The 22000-nt window shown below is 35.2% G+C and overlaps 1 protein-coding gene across 4 annotated transcripts in view; it reads right to left on the reverse strand.

The window, feature by feature from the left end:
- The window catches only part of RPS6KA6 (ribosomal protein S6 kinase A6), a 152429-nt gene that overhangs the window by 67483 nt on the left and 62946 nt on the right, over window positions 1-22000 (reverse strand). For all 4 annotated transcript variants that reach the window (XM_062183246.1, XM_062183244.1, XM_062183243.1 and 1 more), the window contains 3 exons: window positions 21390-21469; window positions 4210-4316; window positions 3929-3966 (listed from right to left, as the gene is read on the reverse strand). In XM_062183246.1, the coding sequence (XP_062039230.1) occupies window positions 3929-3966; window positions 4210-4316; window positions 21390-21469 (225 nt within the window). The remainder of the gene's footprint in view (window positions 1-3928; window positions 3967-4209; window positions 4317-21389; window positions 21470-22000) is intronic.

Genomic DNA, 22000 nt, shown 5'->3' on the forward strand with positions numbered 1-22000 from the left:
CATGGGAGACCAGGAGAAGCACCTGGCTCCTGGCTTCGGATCAGTGTGATGCGCCGGCCGCAGCGCACCGGACGCAGTGGCCATTGCAGGGTGAACCAAGGGAAAAGGAATACCTTTCTTTCTCTCTCTCTCTCTCACTGTCCACTCTGCCTGTCAAAGAAAAAAAAATTTTAAAATACACTTATCCTTGTACAATAACTTCATGCATTATAATTTTAAGTATAGTTTCTAAAATATTTTTCAACAAACTGTTATGTTGTTTTCCTATATTTCAGGACTTTTAAACTTTGAAAATTCCATTTGGAAAATTAAATGTAGTGCAAGCTAAGATGCAAATTTAGTTCAGGTAAATATAACATACCTTTAAGCAGGGACGGGGAACCTTTTTTCTGCCAAGGGCCATTTGGAAATTTGGGCCATGCAAAATGATCAACTTTTAAAAGTCAGGCTGCTATAGATCTACTGAATTTTGAGTCCCACCTGTGGTTGCACTGGCAGGGCCAGTCCAAATGATCTCATGGTTCTTATACTACCCGTTTTATAGAGAACACTGGCTTCATTGGCCATTTCAGAGAGAAGTGGGGAACAAGGAGCATTTTTTATCCTTCTTTTATCTTTCGGAAAGTTATAACAATCCATATACTTTCTGTTATGCTGGTTTTGTGACAAAGCTGATATGTAATACTAGAATTTTCTCAGCAATTGACAAAAATTTTACAATTATAAAAATAGCTACACGATCAAATAAGAATAATGTTACACAGTGTTTTTTCCAAAACACCAATTTGAAAATAAAACATAGGAATCATCTATATCAAGAAAGTATTTTGGGGAGTGTGGGGCAGTATTTCACATCCTTGTAACCTTACATGACTCCTTTATAAGGTAACTTTATTATATAAAAAAGCAAATTCAGAACACAATAATTTAGTGGGTATTTACTGTAAGTAATTTCAGATTTATTTGCAAGTAATTATCAAAACCATTTAAAATTATTTTCTCAGATATACATTTTTGTCAGAAAATATTCATTTCAAGTACATATGATTTTGAAATTCTGATGCTGCACATTTTTTCTTCCTTTATGGAAATGATCCCTGAGTTGTATCCCTCAAAAAATATAGCAATAACAATCAAATCAATTCTATGTTTCAATTATCATTTTAGTGGGATATTATGATTAAGCATGATTGTCTAAATAGGCAAGTCATGTCATATAGTTAGTTTTTATATAGATCATGGGAGAAGGGGAAGATTTCATGAAAAAATTAAGTTACAAAGAAAATATAAATAATGTATTAACAAGTATACAGATATTTGGGGATATTTCTCTCATTCTATTAATCTTCTGCTATATAACCATCCCAGTATGAGGCCAATAAGATCAAAGCACAGTTAACTTTTCTATGGTCTATTGCCAGTACAGAGTAGACTGCTAAACATTAGGTCCATTACTTAAATCTGCCAAAATTTTAAAGTCAACAAGTTAAAAAAATGTTTGGCAGATATCCTAAAATTACTCTGTGGAAACTTAGATTGTGGGTGAAGACCTAGCCTGGATGAGACATTTCTACCTCACCACAGCCCACAAACACCCCACTAGTATCAATGTCAAATAACAATCAGTATGTTTCCTTTGACTATGGTGTTCAAAAAGGAAGGAAGGAAGGAAGGAAGGAAGGAAGGCAATGGGAAGAGAAGGATAAGGGAGAAAGACACACAGAGGAAAAACAAGAGAAAAAGATAAATAAAAAAGGAACATACAAACAAAAGAAATTGAAAGTATGAAAAGGAAAATAGCCTTTAAAAAACCTGCTGTCAATGTTTACACTTAACAAACCTCATTGGAATACTATGAAGTATCCTACTCATCACAAAACACTGAATTTAGGTTATAATCATAAAACTATAAACTGGATAATACTTATTATTGTATACATTATTTAGAAGAAATGTTAGTGTCATTCTAATTGAATTGTTTTACAAATTATGAAACACACTTTCTTCCCATTAAACATCTTGTATCCCTTGTTTATAAATTAATACTAATCTTAGCTATTATTCTCTCTACAGCCAGTTTAAGACTCTAAAAATTATCAAAAAATAGAATTCAAATTAAAAGCCTACATATAAAATATCTTAGGCATCATTATTTGCCCAACTATCCCTACTGTAGTAGACATTTAAGTGGAATTTATTCTATTCTTTTCTTACCTTTCTCACCTCTGATAATATAAATATAATTTATTAAGAAAAAAAATGAGGGGCTGATGCTGTGGCATGGTGGGTAAAGCCACTACCTTCAGTGTCAGCATCCCATATGGGCACCAGTTCAAGTCCAGGCTGCTCCACTTCTGATCCAGCTCTCTGCTAATGTGCCTGAGAAAGCAGCAGAGGATGGCTCAAGTAATTGGGCCTCTTCACTGACATGGGAGACCTGGAAGAAGCTCCTGGATACCTGACCATTTGGGGAGCTCCTGGCTACCTTGGCCATTTGGGGAGTGAACCAGAGGATAGAAGATATCTCTGTCTCTCCCTCCCTATATATATAACTCTACCTTTCAAAATAAATAAATAATTTCTTTTAAAAAAAGAAAAAGCAAACAAAAGAAGGAATTAAATCCTAATTAATTTTTAATTAAATTTTAACTGATAGAGAATCAGACTATGAATCAGGAAGATTCATTAAATTTTATTTGTCACATTTACTTTGGCTTGCAAGGTAATTTATCTTTAAATTTTACTTTATGTTCACAATAATGTAGTATACTTTCAGGAATTCAGAACAACTTAGCTTTAAACTGTATCAGTTCAAAATTATCTGTAAAGATCACCTCTTCATATTATTTCTGTTCTAACATTCTGATAAATACAGAATTTACCACCTATTGAAAACACATGTAACCTTTTGATTGTGCCTACGTATAATGCTCCTGGGATCCATCCAAGTTGTTACATGAATTGAACATTCTTTCCTTTTTACTGCTGAATAGTGTTCCATTTTATGGATGTCTTATAATTTATTTATTCACTCACCTTTTCAAAGACATTTGGGTCATTTCCAGTCCTGGCTTATTACAACAGAGTTGCTATAAACATTCATGTATATGATTTCATGTGATATTAAGCTTTTATTTCTCCAGAATATATATTCAAGAGTGTGACTACTGTATGGTCGTATAACACTGGCTTATATAATGCTCTCAAAATAATTAAATTATAGAGCTGTAGAACAGATAGGTGGTTGCCAAGAGTTACAGAAGGGGGTGGAAGAGTATCACTATATTTCTTTTTTTTTTTTTTAAGATTTTATTTATTTACTTGAATGTCAGAGTTACACAGAGAGAGGAAAGGTAGAGAAGTGAAAGAGGTCTTCCATCTGCTGGTTTACTCCCCAATTGGCCGCAACAGCTGGTGCTGTGCCGATCCAAAGCCAGGAGCCAGGAGCTTCTTCTGGGTCTCTCAAGTGGGTGCAGGGGCCCAAGGACTTGGGCCATCTTCTACTGCTTTCCCAGGCCATAGCAGAGAGACTTTTCGGAAGTGGTGCAGCAGGGATTTGAACCAGCACCTATATGGGATGCTGGCACTACAGGCGGCAGCTTTACCCACAATACCACAATGCCGGCCCCTACTATATTTCAAATGTGATGACTATTTATGATAAGTCAGTCTACACTGAAACTAAAATGAAATATTTTTACATAGAAAATCAAGTCATTTCTTAATTAGCATACTGCTTCCATTATATAATTTTAATATTTTAATTAGAACATATTGCAAACTAATTTTTAAACAAACAGTAGTTCATGAAAGAATGAATAAAATGCAAAGCAAATCAAGAAAGAGAATAAAATACAAAAATACACTTAGACAAATATACATTAAAATAAAAAGTATAAAATATTAGTGTATAAGAAAATGTGCATACCTGTTAACTTGATATGTCCTATTTCATCAAGTAAAATGCTGTAAATAAAATTTATATTCAACAAGATGAAATATTTAATATAAAATCATAAATGTAAAATTAGCATTTCTTTTCATATATTAAATAATTTTAAAATATTAGTTTAAAATAAATCAATGCCTTCTTTATGAAGATTACTTTTTACAAATAAGTTTCATATAATTACATAAAATGCAGAATTATGGAGTATGTCAAAACATAGTTCTAGAAATTAACAGGGACACATAAGAATAAAGCTTTACTTTTCTGGCTTCAGGTCTCTATATACAATCCCTAATCGATGCAGATGATCCAAAGCAAGGGCCAATTCAGCAAGGTAGAATTTCACATCTTCCTCTGTAAACAGAACCTAGAATAAAATAATAATTTACCATTTGACTTTTGTTCCAATATTGATTCTTAAAGTTTCTTTAAAAGCCAGTAGACAGAAAAATATAGACAATAAGAAAATAAGCATACTCAATTATCATACAGTTGGCATAATTATCAGGAATGCCACAGAATTAAGATTTTTAGAGAGATGAAACTAAACTCTTTAGGAATCTTTCTCCTCAGTATTGACCATTTTTACGTAAATTTTCCTGAACATATTATGTTGTTTGTGTAAGTTCTTACACTGAATGAATAGCACCGGATTTACCTTTTTTAAATGACTTGATGTCAAAATACCAATTATTAATTTCAGTACTCTGATTTAACAGTGATATCCTTATGGTATTTGAAATATACAGGATATCTTGTTTTAACAGTGTTCATATCACTATTTCTACCCTTTCAAGTCTCAGGAATATAATTTTTAGCAGCTCTGCTAATCCAAAACCTCTAATATAATATCAAGTTTTTAATTAGTAACCCTTTTATTACATATTAATTATAAACTCATCTCTAGCTTAAAGTATAGCTTCAAGCCTCTTCCATTAATAAAGCAAATGAGCACACTGGCACAGTATTCCTCAATCTTTTTCTGCTGGGGTATACAGCTGTAATGGACTTGAAATCCAAATCAGCACTGTAATATCACACATGCCACTTAGCTCTCGAGCCTCAGTTTCTAAATCTGTAAAATAAGGATGATAATTGCTATATCTACTTAACAAGGTTGTTGTAAGAATTAAATTAGGTTCTGTGGGGAAAAAAGTTGTGTTAATTGTAAAATGCTGGGTGTGCAATCCTAGGTATTATTACAGGTTTATGTCTATACAAATCAACAAGTAAATGTTAATTTACACAAAATGAATATTAGTCAACCATTCAATATAATATTTATGGTTTATCAAGGGTCTCATATTTGCCAAATCACATATTTTTCTAGAAATGAGTTATTTTCATGAAAGCAAATTCTGGATTACTAAGAAGGCTCAAAATTTGAATAAAATCTCATAAAATCTTATCAATAGCCTCCCCATTTAGAATTATGGCAGATTCAGGCCACTAGTAAAATTGCAGAGAATGAGCAGTTAAAGATAACTTTTGAGTCCCCATCTACTTTACAAATGATTAACAGAAAAACAGATTATTAGCTAACTTTTAGGGGCATTAATTTGAATATTATAGCGGTAAAGTCTAAGAACATAATTTTCACTTTACTCTTTCTTAGGAATAGAAGTACACTTTACTTATTTAATTTCCAGACAAGGATAATCAAAATGTTTACTGAAACCTAACACATGAGAAAACCTTACATAGGGGCAGACATTTCATGTACTGGTTAAGATCCCACTTGGGATGTCCACAACCTATAGGGAAGTGTGTGGCTTTGAGTCCCAGCTCCATTTCTGCTTCCAGCTTTCTGCTAATGCACGCTCTGGGAGGCAACAGGTGATTGCTCAAGTACTTGTATCCCTAATACCCACATCACAGACCCAGCAAGAGTTCAGGGTCCTGGCTTAGGCCTGGTCCAGTCCAAGCAGTTGCAGGTATCTGGGGAGTAAACCAGCAGATGTAAGGGCTGTGTGTGTGTGTATGCGTGTGTATGTGTGTGTACTTGTGTGTGTACCTTCCAAATAAATAACCTTTTTAAAAACACTAAATAAAAATCTTCCAAAACTCTAAATTGAAAAAAAAACTTTAAAAAGTTGGGGCCAGCACTGTGGCATAGTGCGCAAAGCCTCCGCCTGTGGTGCCGGCATCCCATATGGGCACCAGTTTGAGTCCTGGCTACTCCTTTTCCCATATGGCTCTCTGGTACAGCCTGGGAAAATAGCAGAAGACGGCCCAAGTGCTTAGACCCCTGCACCCGTGTGGGAGACCAGGAAGAAGCTCCTGGCTCAGCTCTGCTCAGCTCAGCTCCAGCTGTTGTGGCCATTTGGGGAGTGAACCAGCAGATGGAAGACCTTTCTCTCTCTCTCCCTCTCACGGTGTGTAACTCTACCACTCAAATAAATAAATAATAAATAATAATCTTTAAAAAAAAAAAAAAGAGGAGCCGGTGCTGTGACATGGTGGGTAAAGCCACTGCCTGCAGTGCCGGCATCCTATATGGGTGCCAGTTCAAGACCCGGCTGCTCACTTCTGATCCAGCACTCTGCTACAACCTGGGAAAGCAGTAGAAGATGCCCCAAGCCCTTGGGCCCCTGCACTGGCATGGGAGACCCGGAAGAAGCTCCTGGTTCCTGGCATTGGATCAGAGCAGTGCCGACCATTTCGGCCAACTGGGGAGTGAACCATCAGATGGAAGACCTCTACCTCGCTCCCCTCCCCCGCCTCTCCTTCTCTCTCTGTGTAACTCTTTCAAGTAAAATAAATACATCTTTAAAAAAAAGAAAAGAAAAAAACTGTTGCCTAGGCTAGAGTTTATGGCAAATATATCATCTTGTTATAAAGTTGTCTTGATGGAAACTCTCATGATGGATGAGAAGAAACTTACTAACAGGGTTGGCAACGTGGTACAGCAAGTTAAGCCATCGCCTGCAATGCCAACATCCATATACGTGCTGGTTCAAGTCCCAGCTGTTCCATTTCTGATCCAGTTCTCTGCTATTATGCCTCTGAAAGCAGCAGAGGATGGCCCAAATACCCAAATACTTGGGCCCCTGCCTCCCATGTGGGTGACCCAAAAGAAACTCCTGACTCCTGGCTTTGGACTAGCTCAGCCCAAGCCATGGCAATCATTTCGGGAGTAAACCAGTGGATGGAAAATATCTCTCTTTTTGCCTCACACTCTCTGTAACTCAGTCTTTCAAATAAAATAAAATAAAATAAATCTTAAAAAAAATAAACTTGCTAGGTAGCAATTAACTGTGTACCAAGCACTGGACCTACAATGTTACAATCTTCAAACAGCTTTATGAAGTATGTTTTATCAACATCTTACACATGGAGAAAAACTTGGAGTGATTAAGTAACCTGCCCAAAAAACACAACTAGTAAGAAGGAGATCCAAGATTTGAACTCAGGGATATTTTTCCTTAAGAATAACCTTTCAGGGGCAGGCATTTAGTCCAGCAGGTAAGAAAACAGTTAAGATGCCCACATCCCTTACCAGAAGGCCTGAGTTTGAAATCCAGCTCCAGTTACTGATTCCAGCTTCCTGCTAATGCAAAACTGGGGAAGAAGTAGTGATGGCTCAAGTAATTGAGTCCCTGCCACCTGTGGTGGTATACCTGGATTGAGTTCAGCCCAGCCCAGCCCTGCCACTGTGGGCATTTGGGGAGTGAACCAGTAGATGGGAATTCTCTCTCTCTGTCTGGCTCTTTGTATCTTTCTTTGTGTTTGTGTCTCTCTCTACCTCTCAAATACATAACATACATATATACAAATAACAATAGCTTAACAATAACAATGATTTGTTACTAAAAATTGCTATTCTTAAGCTTTAAAAATGATGGAAATCATTTAAAACTCAAGCACCCTGAGAAAAGTATCTACAAATTTTGTTACCTTCTCTTCAAATCATTTGTGTATGTACAACATGAATATTTGTGTGAGTGTATGTTTTAACATAGTTGAAATCATTATACATACTAGTTAGTGGCCTCTTCTGTCACCACATAATGCTATATAATAAGCACTCTCCCATATTTTTAAACTTTACTTACAAACAGTTTCTAATATACACAGTATCAATCATTTCAATTTACTATGATTTACCTAAACATTCCCCTTTTGGACATTCAGGTTATTACTAGGTTTTCACTATTTAAAAAAACTCTATAATATGAACATGTCTTGATTAATATTTATATTTCTGCAAAATGGATTCTAAAGAAATCAAACCGGAAATATTGGGTCAAGGAACATAAGTAGTCCAAGATTCCTGACATATACAACAAAATTACTTTCCAGAATGGTTATATTAATTTTCACTCCCATCAGCAGTTTACAAAAGCATCTGTCTTAGCACATCCAAAACAGCACTGAATACATCCTTTTAAAAATCTTTTCAAATTGGATATACAAAACCAGCATTATTTATATTTTAATTTCAATTTTGATTCTTAGGCTGGACATTTTTTAAAGTTTAGTGAGTGGCCTGTTTTTTCATGAATTAGCAATAATATTTTTGCCTATATTCCATTATTAACTTATGTTTTCTCTATTGGTACAAGCCCTTTCAATATTAAAACCATCAGTTCTCCAACATGTTAGTTGCAAATATTTTCCAACTTTGTGCTGGTTTTGCTGTTCAGTAATTCTTCATTTTACATAAATAAATTTATATATCATTTCTGTATGATTTTCCTCATTACTTTAATGCTTAATGAGAACTTCATTAAATGATCAAATAAATACTCAGCTGCATTTTTGGGGTTACAGTAATTCTTTTTCCACACTGAATTCTACACTTAATCTTAGCCAAAAGGCCAAGAAATGATCTAGACTGATTCTATAACATAATTCCAATTTATTTTTATATGATAGAGATGGCATTTTCAAATACCTAAGTAATTTCTCAAATACTATGTAATGAACCACCGATCTTTTTGCTACTATTTTGTGATTCTTTCTTTATCATAATAGTACACAGTAAGTCATATAGCAGGACATTCTTGGGCTATATAGTATGTCTCAAATCTTGCATTGATACAATTCTCTTTCAGAGAATCTCTACAAAGTTTTAAGAAAGAACTAAAGAAAGGGAACATTTTTTTTTAATTTCACCTATCATTTGTTTATTTTTCTAGATAAACTGTAAAATAACTGTCCATTTCAAACAAATCAATTCCTTTAAAAGCCTCATTCTAAGTTTTGCTTAAGCCAATGAATTCACCTTGGAAGAACAGACAGCTTTAAAATAATCAGGGGCCTGCGCTGTGGCATATCAGGTAAAGCCATTGCCTGCAGTGCCAGAATCCCATATGAGTGCCACTTTTGAGTCCCCGCTGCTCATTTCCAATCCAGTTCTCTGTTATGGCCTGGGAAAGCAGTAGAAGATGACTCAAGTCCTTGGGCCCCTGCACCCCCTCGGGAGACCTGGAAGAAGCTCCTGGCTCCTGGCTTTGGATCAGCACAGCTCCAACCCTTGCAGCCAATTGGGGAGTGAACCAGCAGATGGAAGACCTCTCTCTGTCTCTCTCTCTCTCTCTCTGACTCTCTCTGCCTCTCCTTCTCTCTGTGTAACTCTTTCAAATGTCCCTAATGTGTCGTCTAAAGCCAAGTGATGCTATGACTGGTACTGAAACAGTATTTTTATACTTTGCGTTTCTGTGTGGGCGCAGACTGATGAGGTCTTTGCTAATTATATACTGAAGTGATCTTCTGTATATAAAGAGAATTGGAAATGGAAAAAAAAAAACAACCTGGTGTTAAAATGGAAATGGCATAGAAAATTAATTATTTTGAAAAAAAAATTATGTAGGATCTCTGTCTTTAATGTGCTGTACATTGCTATTTAATGCTATAATTAGTAATCCAATGGTAGTTTTTTCACTTGATGTTGCTATATGGGCAAAATGTTGAAATCTTTACCTAATATATACTAAATTGATCTTCTGTATACAAAGAGAATTGAAAATGAATCTTTACATGAATGGAAGGGGAAAGGGAGCGGGAGGGGGGAGGGTTGCGGGCGGGAGGGAAGTTATGGGAGGGAGGAAGCCATTGTAACCCATAAGCTATACTTTGGAAATTTATATTCATTAAATAAAAGTTTAAAAAAAAATAAATCAAATAAAATAATCAGCTACTCATTGTACTATATGTTCTTTTAAAAAATTTGTATGTAAAACTTGTATATCTGTATGGGGTACAGTGTAATATTTTAACATATACACAGCATAAACCAATCAAGTCAGGCAATGAGCCTTTTATTTCCTTATCTTTTCCTGTGTTTGGAACCTATCAGCTCTTCTTTTCCAGTTTATAATCTATTATTGTAAACTACAGTCACCCCACTGGCCTATGGAACACTAAAACTTGTTACTTGTATCTCATTGTGTTTGGGTGCCAGTTATCCAACCTCCTACTATTTCCTTGATATTAGTAGAGCATGGAGTAACAGTTTTGCATGTTTATGTATTTCTGTGTGTCTCTGTGTGTACATGTGTACATACATTTTAGTAGAGAAAAATTGGGGGAAGTACCTTTTAAAAATATAAATGACATACATTTTAAAATTCTTTAACACATACAAACATGTACTTTTAAAAAGTTTTTTTTCTAAAAAAATAAAGTAAGTTTTCTGGATTATTTAACAAATCTTTGCACATACAAGTGAATTATAACCAAAAAACACTACTTATTAATCAGCTATCTAGAGAAATATCATTGAGTCATTTTCTAAAATGTTTCTGTTCAATGAATATATTGAATTATTTTCTTTTGGGAAATGCATTTAAAATGCTTGCTCTTAGCTAATATTCCAGACTTAGGAATCAAAACTTACTGACTGCATCTCTGTGCTAGTATGAGTTTAGATAGTCCCACATCGAGAATGGAGGTCTGAAGAGTTTAAAAGAAAATTAGAAATGACTACAAGTAATAATTTTCAAACATATTTGTGACACTTCTAAAATCGAACACAAGATGTAATGAATACTGATGCCTGATTATACTGTTGACCCTCTATGTCCTGGGACCAGCTTTTAACAAGGTCCTTTGAAGACCCTCCTTGCAAGGGGGTCCTTAGACAGATCCTAACATATACTTAATTCTGTTCTGTAATGAACAATACACTATGCTCATGCATGGCATGTTCTGCACTGGACGTAGACAGATATAAGCCAGAGACCTTAGCCACTTAAGCACTGGCTAGCATCACAAAACATACTATTCCCTTTCCAGAGCAACTTCCAGAGCTCTGGGAATCAACTGGAATTCTTCCACGCTAAATAAAGTAAATTCTGGAAGCAAAATTTTGAACCACTATCACCCAATTAAAATGCTACTCCCAGACTCCCACTTCAAGACAAAATGAAGTTGACAAGGATAGAATTTATTCTTCTGCCTGAAATATCTGTAACATAGGACAAAATATATGAAATGATTAGACATCAGGCAACAAACAACAGTGAATATTGGGAAATGAGGAACAAATGAGGTATGTCCTAATATTGCCTTAGATTACTACCTGGAAAGAATTTCCAAGTGGTAATACAGGGAAGGCTGGAAAACTGCCTGAGTTCATAAGTGGCAGCCAAGAGTCTGTGAGAAGAAGGAAGACAGCATTCACAGGATAGAGTTCTGGAGAAGAGAGAATTACCCAGAGTGAATTCTAGAGATAAACTCCCTTAAGTATTCAGCAAACAAATGCTTAGCACATGTGAATGAGGACACTGCCCTGAAGCACAAAAGAAAAAACAAGGACAGTAGGGACTATTCCATGGAACTCACAACTGGAATAGCTGTTTGTTACATCTAGTGTGAGCACAAAAGCTAAGACACAAGGCATTAAATAGAGTAATCAGAAGGGTTTTAGTTCATAGCAGAGCAAAACTGACGACTAACTAAATGCTTTTCTGGTCTAGTCTAGCGTACCTTGAAGGTAAGACCAGAAAAGATCAACCTTATTCCACATCCAAGAACAAAGCTCATATTTACAAAAATATTAAAATAGTTACCACCTAATAAGGTAAATTTCACAATGTCTATCTTCCTATAAAAAATCTGCAGTCACAGATCTAAGAAAACTACTTGTACCCAGGAAAAGAAGAACCCTAAAGGATTAAAAGAAAGAATCCACTGAGCTCACAAAGGACTATGATAATTCCTGTTCACAACGGTCAGTAATAGCAAAAAATCTCATAATTCAAATCATGTTAAGTATTAAATAGGGGTCATCCTTCAAAACTTGGGCAAAGTTAACCCTAAATTAAATGCTTTGTTGGACCCATATGACAAAATTTTAAAAATAAGACTCGGAGGCCAACACTGTGCTGTAGCAGGTAAAGCCACTAACTGCAGGACCAGCATCCCATATGGGCATGAGTTCAAGTCCTGGATGCTCCACTTCTGATCCAGATCCCTGCTAATGCACCTGGGGAAGCAGCGGAAGATGGTCCATGTCCTTGGTCCCTGCACCCACATGGGAGAGCAGAGGAATCTCCTGGATCCTGGCTTTGGATTGGCCCAGCTCTGGCCTTTGTAGCCATTTGCAGAGTGAACCAAAGGACGGAAGTTGTCAATTCTCTCTCTCTCTCTCTCTCTCTCTCTCTCTCTCTCTCTCTGCCTCTCTATAATTCTGCCTTTCAAATAAATAAAATAATAAAAAAGACTCGAAGTGATCAGAGTGGTTACAATAAAATTAACTGCATTCCAGAAAAATGTCAAAAACTATAAGAAAACAAAAGTATCTAGAGTGCAAGAAAAGTAAATACATAAGATTTATCATCCAACAAATGAGCATGCAAATATGCTTCCACTGAAGCACAAAAGCAGACATTCATGGACAACACTTAAGCAAATAGGTATGACTGGGTTTTAATACAGATTTACGTATAAAATTAATACACAAAAATCAATAACCTTTGTATACACAGACAATGCCATGGCTGAGAAAGAACTTCTAAGATCAATCCCATTCACAATAGCTAAAAAAAAATTAAACACCTTGAATAAATTTAACCAAGCATGTGAATAATCTCAAGGATGAAAATTATAAAACATTAAAGAAGGAAATAGAAGAGGGCACAAAAAAATAGAAAAATATTTCAGGTCTGTGGATTGGAAGATTTAATATCATCAAAATATCCATACTACCAAAAGCAATTTATAGATTCTATGTGATCCCAATCCAAATACCAATAACATTCTTCACCAGCTTAGAGAAAATGATGCTAAATTTCATATGGAAACACAAGAGAGTCTGAATAGCTAAAGCAACCTTCTACAGCAAAAACAAAGCCAGAGGCATCACAATACTTAATTTCAAGACATTCTACTATGGGGCAGTTATAATCAAAACAGCCTGATACTGATACAAAAACAGACACATAGACCCAATGTAACGGAATATAAACTCCACAAATCAATCCATATATCTACAACCAACTTATCTGTAACAAAGGAGCTAAATCAACCTCTGGAGCAAGGGCAGTCTCTTCAACAAATGATGCTAGGAAAACTGGATCTCCATGTACAGAAGTATGAAACAAGACCACTACCTTACACCTTAAACAAAAATCCACTCAAAATGGATCAAAGACCTAAATCTATGACCAGATACCATAAAATTACTAGAAAACATTGGGCAAATGACTTGGACAGGCATTTTTCAAGAGAGGAAATTCAAATGACCAACAAACACATGAAAAAATGCTGCAGATCACTAGCCATCAGGGAAATGCAAAACAAAACCAGAATGAAGTTTAACTTCACCCCAATTAGAATGGCTCTCATACAGAAATCAACAAACAATAAATGCTGGTGAGGACATAGGGGAAACCACTGTTGGAGGGAATGTAAATGGGTGTAGCAACTGTGGAAGACAGTATGGATGTACCATATGACCCAGCCATCCCACTCCTTGGAATCTACCCAAGGGAAATGAAATCATCATATGAAAGGGTTATCTGTACCCCCATGTTTATTACAGTTCAATTCACAATAGCTAAGATATGGAATCAACCCAACTGCTTGCCTGTCAGCTGATGACTGGATAAATAAACTATGGCATGCATAAACTATGAAATGCTACTCAGTGGGTAAAAATATGAAATCCTGTCTTCTGCAACAAAATGGATGCAACTGGAAACCATTATAGCTAGTGAAATAAGCCAGTCCCAAAAAGACAAATGCAATATGTTTCCACTGATCTGTGGTAACTAATAGAGTATGTTCCTAAAATTGTATTTATAAAATACTTGAGTTTGTATACCTTGAATAAAAGCTTTCTGGGGGGCCGGCGCCGTGGATCAACAGGCTAATCCTCCACCTTGCAGCGCCAGCATACCGGGTTCTAGTCCCGGTCAGGGCACCAGATTCTGTCCCGGTTGCCCCTCTTCCAGGCCAGCTCTCTGCTATGGCCAGGGAGTGCAGTGGAGGATGGCCCAAGTGCTTGGGCCCTGCACCCCATGGGAGACCAGGAGAAGCACCTGGCTCCTGCCTTCGGATCAGCACAGTGCGCTGGCCGCAGCGCGCCGGCTGCGGCAGCCATTGGAGGGTGAACCAACAGCAAAGGAAGACCTTTCTCTCTGTCTCTCTCTCTCTCTCTCTCACTGTCCACTCTGCCTGTCAAAAAAAAAAAAGCCTTCTGGGTTGAAAAATAAACAAAAAAGGAACCTTCCAATAAAAAGTATGACATTTGTATACCTTAAATAAAATTTAAAAAAATAAAATAAAGATTTAGTTATAAAGAAAAGCCACTGATCAAATTTGGCATAAAGATCATACTTTCACGATCTCAAGTTAAAAGACTGATACCATAAACCCTAAAGAAACAACTAAAATCACACAAAAAAGTATTACAAATAATACTAACAACAGCAAACATGAAAATGAAATTGCGAAAAAATACTTAAAAAGGGGGTAAAAAAAGAACAAAAACACAGAGAAGACCAAAAAAAAGCAAGATAGTAAACTTAAACAAAATCAAATTAATAATTGTATTATATAAAATCTATGCCAACCAAAAAGATACAAATTTTCAGATTGAATAAAAGGTAAGGAAATTAGGGGTTGATGTCGAGGCAATGGTTTAAGCCACTGCCTGCGACACCAGCATTCCATATGGGCACCAATTCTGGTCCTGGTGTTCTTCTTCCAATCTGGCTTCCTGCTAATGTGCTTGGGAAAGCAGCAGAAGATGGCCCCAAGTACTTGGCCCCCTGTTCCCACACAGAAGATCTGAACAGAGTTCAAGGCTCCTGGCTTGGGCCTGGCAGTCAGGGCCATTGGAGAGTGAACCAGTGGATGAAAGATCTCTCCCTCTCCCTCTCTGCATCTCCCTCTTGCTCTGTAATTCTCCTTTTCAAATAAATAAGTATTTTTTCAAAAATTTAAAAGGTAAGGAAACTGCATATTGACACAAGTAACACACATTAAAAATAGACACAAATATATTAAAGTTAAAATACAGAAAAGGATATTTCAAATACTAATTTTTAAATAAAAAAACTGGAGTTAACATTAAAATCAAAGATTTCAAAACAATGAAGAGATAGTCATCTCAGAATAAGAGTCAATTCAACAAGAGATAATAATAATCCTTAAAAGTATATATATATATATATGTATATATATATAATAACAGAAGTTCTGAAATACATGAAGCAAAAATGGACTGAAATTCTAAAAGAAATTTAGAAAACCATAATTAAAGTCAAAAGTTTTGATTTCTGTCTAAAAACTTTATAGAACAAGTAGGGAGAAAATTAGAAAGAAAATAACAGCCTTAATACCATTACCAATCAATCATATCTAATCGATCTTGACAAAACCTTCTACCATCCAACAACATTATATACAAGTGTGCCTATAACATTTACCAAGATTCATCATATTCTGAATCGCAAAGTATAAGTAACTTTAAGATTATTCAAGATACACAAAGTATGCTATATGACCGCAATGACATTAAGTAGAAATAAATAATATAAAAATATCCAGAAAATACTCAAATATCTGTAAATTAAACAACATACCTCTAAACACCCAATGGAGTCAAAGAAATAAAAGAAATTAAAAAGTATATGTAACTGACAGGAAAAAAAATACAACATACCAAAACTTGTAGGATGACACTAAAGTTAGGGAGGAATTTATAACACTATACACCCACATTAAAAAGAGAAGGGCCTCAAACAAATAACCGCATCTTCTTTCTTCAAAACCAGAAGAAAAAAATCCAATAAAACACAAAATAAGCAGTAAGAAATATTAAAGTAGAGAACAATGAATAAAGAAAAATATGTAATAGAGAAAGATGAATGAAACCTAATGTTGTTTCTTTGAGAACAGCAAAATTGATAAACCTCTAGACAATAAGTAGGATAAAAAGAGAAGACATAAATAACCAAAATAGGAATGAGAGTTACAACATCACTAATGATTCCACAGCTATAAAGAAGATAACAATCAAATATTATGAATAATTTTATGCCTATACATTCAATAACCATTAAAAGACACAAGCTGACAAAGTTCATTCAAAAAAAAAGATACTGGGGCCAACATTGTGCTGCAGCGGGTAAAGCTGTTGCCTGTAGTGCCGGCATCCCATATGGGCACCAGTTCGAGTCCCAGCTGCTCTACTTCCAATCCAGCTCTCTGCTATGGCCTGGGAAAACAGTAGAAGATGGCCCAAGTGCTTGGGCCCCTGCCCCGGCATGGGAGACCTGGAGTAGGCTCCTGGCTTCTGCCTTCAGATCAGCACAGCTCCAGCCATTGCAGCCAATTGGGGAGTGAACAAGCAGATGAAGACCTCTCTCTCTCTCTCTCTCTCTCTCTCTCTCTCTCTCTCTCTTTCTCTGCCTCTCCTCTATCTGTGTTAACTCTGACTTTCAAGTAAATAAATAAATCTTTAAAAAAAAACATACTACAAAAGCCTTAGTTTTATAAGCATTACATAAATTAAATTTGTATTTAAATGTGCTACCAAAAAGAAAACTCCAGACTCAGATGGCTTCACTGGTGAATTCTACGAATCATTTAGGATAATTTACATTGACTCTATACAAACTTCCAGAAAACTGAAGAGGAAAAAGCTCTACCCAATTCATTTTGTGATGCCAGAATTAATACCAAAATAGATAAAAATACAAGAAAGCTATAGTCAAATACTCCTTATTTAAATTGATGCGAAATTTCCTAACAAACTTTGTGTAAACGTCATCCAACAGTATACGAAATAGCATATTATGATTATTTGGCATTGATCCACAAGTGTGAGGTTAATTTAACATTGATGATCAATTGATGCCATTCACCTTATTAAAAGAATTAAGAAGAAAATACAAATTGAGTAATTCAAAAAGTCCATGGAAAACAGGATTAAAACGTAAGTTGACTGTGGTAAAAAAATTATGAAATCCAGCTTTTTCTCACAATATGCATTTTTCATGAACTTTGTAAAGACCCTCTTACATATGACTTTCAAAACAATTTTTGCACCAAAATAAACTTTAAAAAAATTTAGGGGCAACAGAGGCTAATGCCATCTCACTAGTCCAAGTGATCAATTTCAATTCACAATTGATCACACTGATAGGTCTAAGAGTCAAAGGGATCACACAAACAAGACTAGTGTCTGTGAATACTAACTGATAGAATAAAAAAGGGAGAGAATGATCCAACATGGGAAGTGGGATACACAGCAGACTCATGGAATGGCAGATGTCCTAAACAGCACTCTGGCCTCAGAATCAGCCCTTAAGGCACTCGGATCTGGCTCAAGAGCCCATGAGAGTATTTCAGGCATGGAAAGCCAAGACACTCTGGCAAAAAAAAGAAAGAAAAGAAACAAACAAACCTAAATGAAAGATCTCTGTGAGTGAAATCCCAGTAGAAAGAACGGGTCATCTAACCTTTCTCTGAAGGGAGGAGAGAACTTCCACTTTGACTATGACCTTGTCTAAATAAGATCGAAGTCAGCGAACTCAAGAGGCTTCCATAGCCTTGGAAACTCATGACTAGAGCCTAGGGAAATTTCTGACACCATAAACAAGAGTGTCAAATTGTTAAGTCAACAACAGGAGTCACTGTGTACTTACTCCTTATGTGGAATCTCAGTCCTTAATGTGTTGTCCAATGTGAATTAATGCTATAACTAGTACTGAAACAGTATTTTACACTTTATGTTCTGTGTGGGTGCAAACTGATGAAATCTTTACTTAGTATATACTAAATCGATCTTCTGTATATAAAGATAATTGAAAATGAATCTTGATGTGAATGGAATGGGAGAGGGAGCAGGAGATGGGAGGAGTGCGGGTGGGAAGGAAGTTATAGGGTGAAAAGCCATTGTAATCCATAAACTGTACTTTGGAAAATTATATTTACTAAATAAAAGTTTAAAAAAATTTAGGGGCAGGCATTTGGCAGTGTTTAAGAGGACTCTTGGGATGCCTGCATACCATACTGGAGTGCCTGGTTTCAAGTTCTGGCTTAACTTCCAGCTTTGGGCTAATGCACACCCTTGGGAAGCAGTAGGGTCTGCCTCAAGTACTTGGGCCCCTGTCACCTGTGTAAGAGACCCAGATTGAGTAGAGTACTAGGCTTGTGGCTTCAGACTGGCCCAGCTCTAGCTATTGTGGGCATTTAGAGAATAAATTATTGTATGGAAGAGATCTCTTTTTGTCTGTCTCAAGTAAATAAATAAATATGGGTTATTTTTTTCAATTTTATTTATTTGAGAGATAAAGAGACAAGATGGGGGGAGAGAGTACAGTCACCTCCATCTGCTGGCTCACTTCTCAAATTCTTGCAAGGGCCAGAGCTTCGCCAGACCAAAGTTGGGATCTGGGAACTCAATTCAGGTCTCTCATGTGGATGGCAGGGACCAACCTGCTACCTCCCAGGATATGTATGCATAAGGACTAGATCTAGACACAGCAGGCATCCCAATTGGCATCTTAACCACTAGGCCAAACACCTGTCCCTAAAGTAAACTTTTAATTCTACTTTCCAAGAATTTTTTGAAGTCCCCTTATATGACTATCTTAGTAAACACAGAAAAAAACATTTGACAAAATCTAACACCCATATTTGACTTTTAAAATGTAACAGAAAGGAACATTGTCAACTCAAGAAAGGACATTTAAAAATGCCTATATTACCTTTATAATTTATGGTGAAATTATGCTTCCCCCTAAGATCAGAAACAAGGCAAGAATGCTCCCACCAATTCTAGTCAACATTGGACTGGAAGTTCCAGCTAGTGTGAAAAAATAAAAGAAATAAAAGATATCCATAACCAGAAAGAAGTAAAACTCCTTATTCACAGATAAGTAGAAAAGCCTTTGAAATCTGAACAAAAGCTGCTATAAATAAAAAGTAAATTTAGCTAGAATATGATACAAGCTCTACACATGAATGACTATTTTTCTCCCCAATTTGAAATTGATATTATGAAATCAATTCTATTTACAATAGCATTAAAAACTAGTTAAAGATAAATCTGACAAAAGATGTGCAAGATCTATACACTGAAAACAAAAAAAATGAGTGAAATTAAAGAAGATATAAATGGATTGAAAGACTCAATGTTGCTAAAATGTCAGTTACCTGTAAACTAACCTATATATTTGATGTAATCTCAATCAAAATCTCAGCAGGTCTTTCTGTAGAAAATGAATATTTGATTTTAAAATTAATATACAAATGCATATGACCTAAAAGAAACAAAAACAACTTTCAGAGAAACAAAACTCAAGGAGTTTTACTACGTGACTACAAGACACATTATAAGGGTATGGTGATCAAGAAAGTGTGGTATTGTCATAAAGACAGACAAATGGATCAATGAACAGAATATCCAGAAATAGACCTTCACATATACGGGCAATTGACTTTCAACAAGAATGCAAGGTTATTCAGAGTAGAAAGGATAGTTTTTCCATTGATGATACTAGAGCAACTGGATATTTACATGTAAAAAAATGAGCATCAATATACATCTAGAACCATGTACTGAAATGAACTCAAAATGAATCAGAAACCTCAATGCAAAACCTAAATCACAAAACCTGTAGAATACATGGGAGCAAATATTTACCTAGGATTTAGCAAATATTCCTTAAATAGGACACTAAAATCACAATTAATAAACAGAAAAAAAACCTAAGAATTCATATTACATCAAAATAAAGAACTTCAACTTTTCAAAAGATACTGTTAAGCAAATGAAAAGACAAACCATATACCAGAAGAAAATATTTGTAGACAACATATATGATCAAGGACTCACAGTCAATATATATAAGTAATCTCAAAACTCAATAAGAAAATAAACAATCCAATAAAAATGAGCAAAAGATTGAAACAGTTTACAAAAGAAGATAGATGACAAATAATTGCATGAAGAGATGCTTGATATCATTAGTCACTGGTGTGATGCAACCCAAAACCACAATAAGATACCACTACACACTTAATCAGATGTCCAAAATTTTAAACAGCATAACCATACCAAGTGTTGGCAAGGGTGTGGAGCAACTCAAATTCTCATTGCTGCTAGTGGGAATGTAAAACTTACATAACCTACCATATAACATACACAGTTACTATTCTCCTAGGTATTTCCCCATGAAAAATGAAAACATATGTCCATACAATCACTTGAACATGAATGTGTACAGCAGCTTTATTGGTAATATCCAAAAACTGCAACCATTCAAACATCTATCAACAGGTGAATCCATAACAAATTATGGTAAAACCATACAATTGATAATACTACAAAGTAATAAAAATGAATGAACTACACTGATAAATACAACAACATGGATGAATCTCAAAATAATTACGCTGAGTTAAATAAGCCAAGCAAAAAAAATGAATATATGCTTTTCTATATAAACTTCTACCAAATGCAAACCAAACAGTAACAAAAAGCAGATTCAGTGGGGTTAGAGCAGAAGAAGGCATTACAAAGGGAAACAAGAAAACTTTTACGCTAATTATTTTTATTGTAATGATGGTTTCAGTTATATAAAAATGCCAAAATGTATCAAATTGTGTATTTTAAAATATGTGTTTACTGTATGTCAATTTTAACTCTATAAAGCTGTATTTTAAATGACTAAATTAAATACTCTTCTCAGAGGCATTTAAGTAGCTTGAGTAGCCAAAGTCCTAGGCTTGTCCATATCTACTTCATCCAGTTATTCATATTATTATTGTGTCTAAGTGAATAATGAGAAGCACACTGAGTTCATCTCAATGACAAATAGACAGAAAATGCCATTAATTTGGTACATCATTAAATTCCATGCAATGAAATAAACAGAATAATTATTTAAAATTTCTATAGGAAAAATGTAATTAGCCAAAAAATGATTTTTCTTAGCTTTGTTTCAGTAAAACAAAGTAAAAATTTACAAATACTCACTTCTTTGGATAATCTTGTGAAGACATCTCCTCCCCTGAGAAAATCCAGTATTAAATACAGCTTCCCTTCAGTCTGAAAGGCTAATTAGAAATTAGAATGTAGTAACAGAACAATATTAAAGGCTTAAAAAGCTTAGTATACATTTTAATTACTGTATCTGTTTAGGATTTTATCACTAAATACTATAAAGCAATTAAGCATTTACTCACATGATTCATTATTGGATAACATTATCGCAAAATTAAATTCAGTTTCTAATCCAGCGTTGGAATAAATGTAAACTCCTCCCCAGAACATAATCAAACTTGCATGTGGCTGTACACAGAAACCTCAGCCACCAAAAATTTCTGATTTATGAAGTAGCTTGTCCTACCAGAGTTGTCTGAACTTTACCTCACGACCACCTATTGAAAGTCTTGTAATTTTATATAGCTCAATAATAATGCCACCTCCTCTATTAAGTTTTTCAGGATTTCTTTCTTTGCACATTTCCTTACAGCATCATTACCTCTTTCCCCATCCAAATTACATGCTACTATTTTGAGATCTTGTTGTACTTTACTTATGCCTTTCTTATTGCTATGCCATATTGATTCATATAATTAATTCAT

This window comes from Lepus europaeus, chromosome X (genome assembly GCF_033115175.1).
Source record: "Lepus europaeus isolate LE1 chromosome X, mLepTim1.pri, whole genome shotgun sequence".
Taxonomy (NCBI): Eukaryota; Metazoa; Chordata; class Mammalia; order Lagomorpha; family Leporidae; genus Lepus; species Lepus europaeus.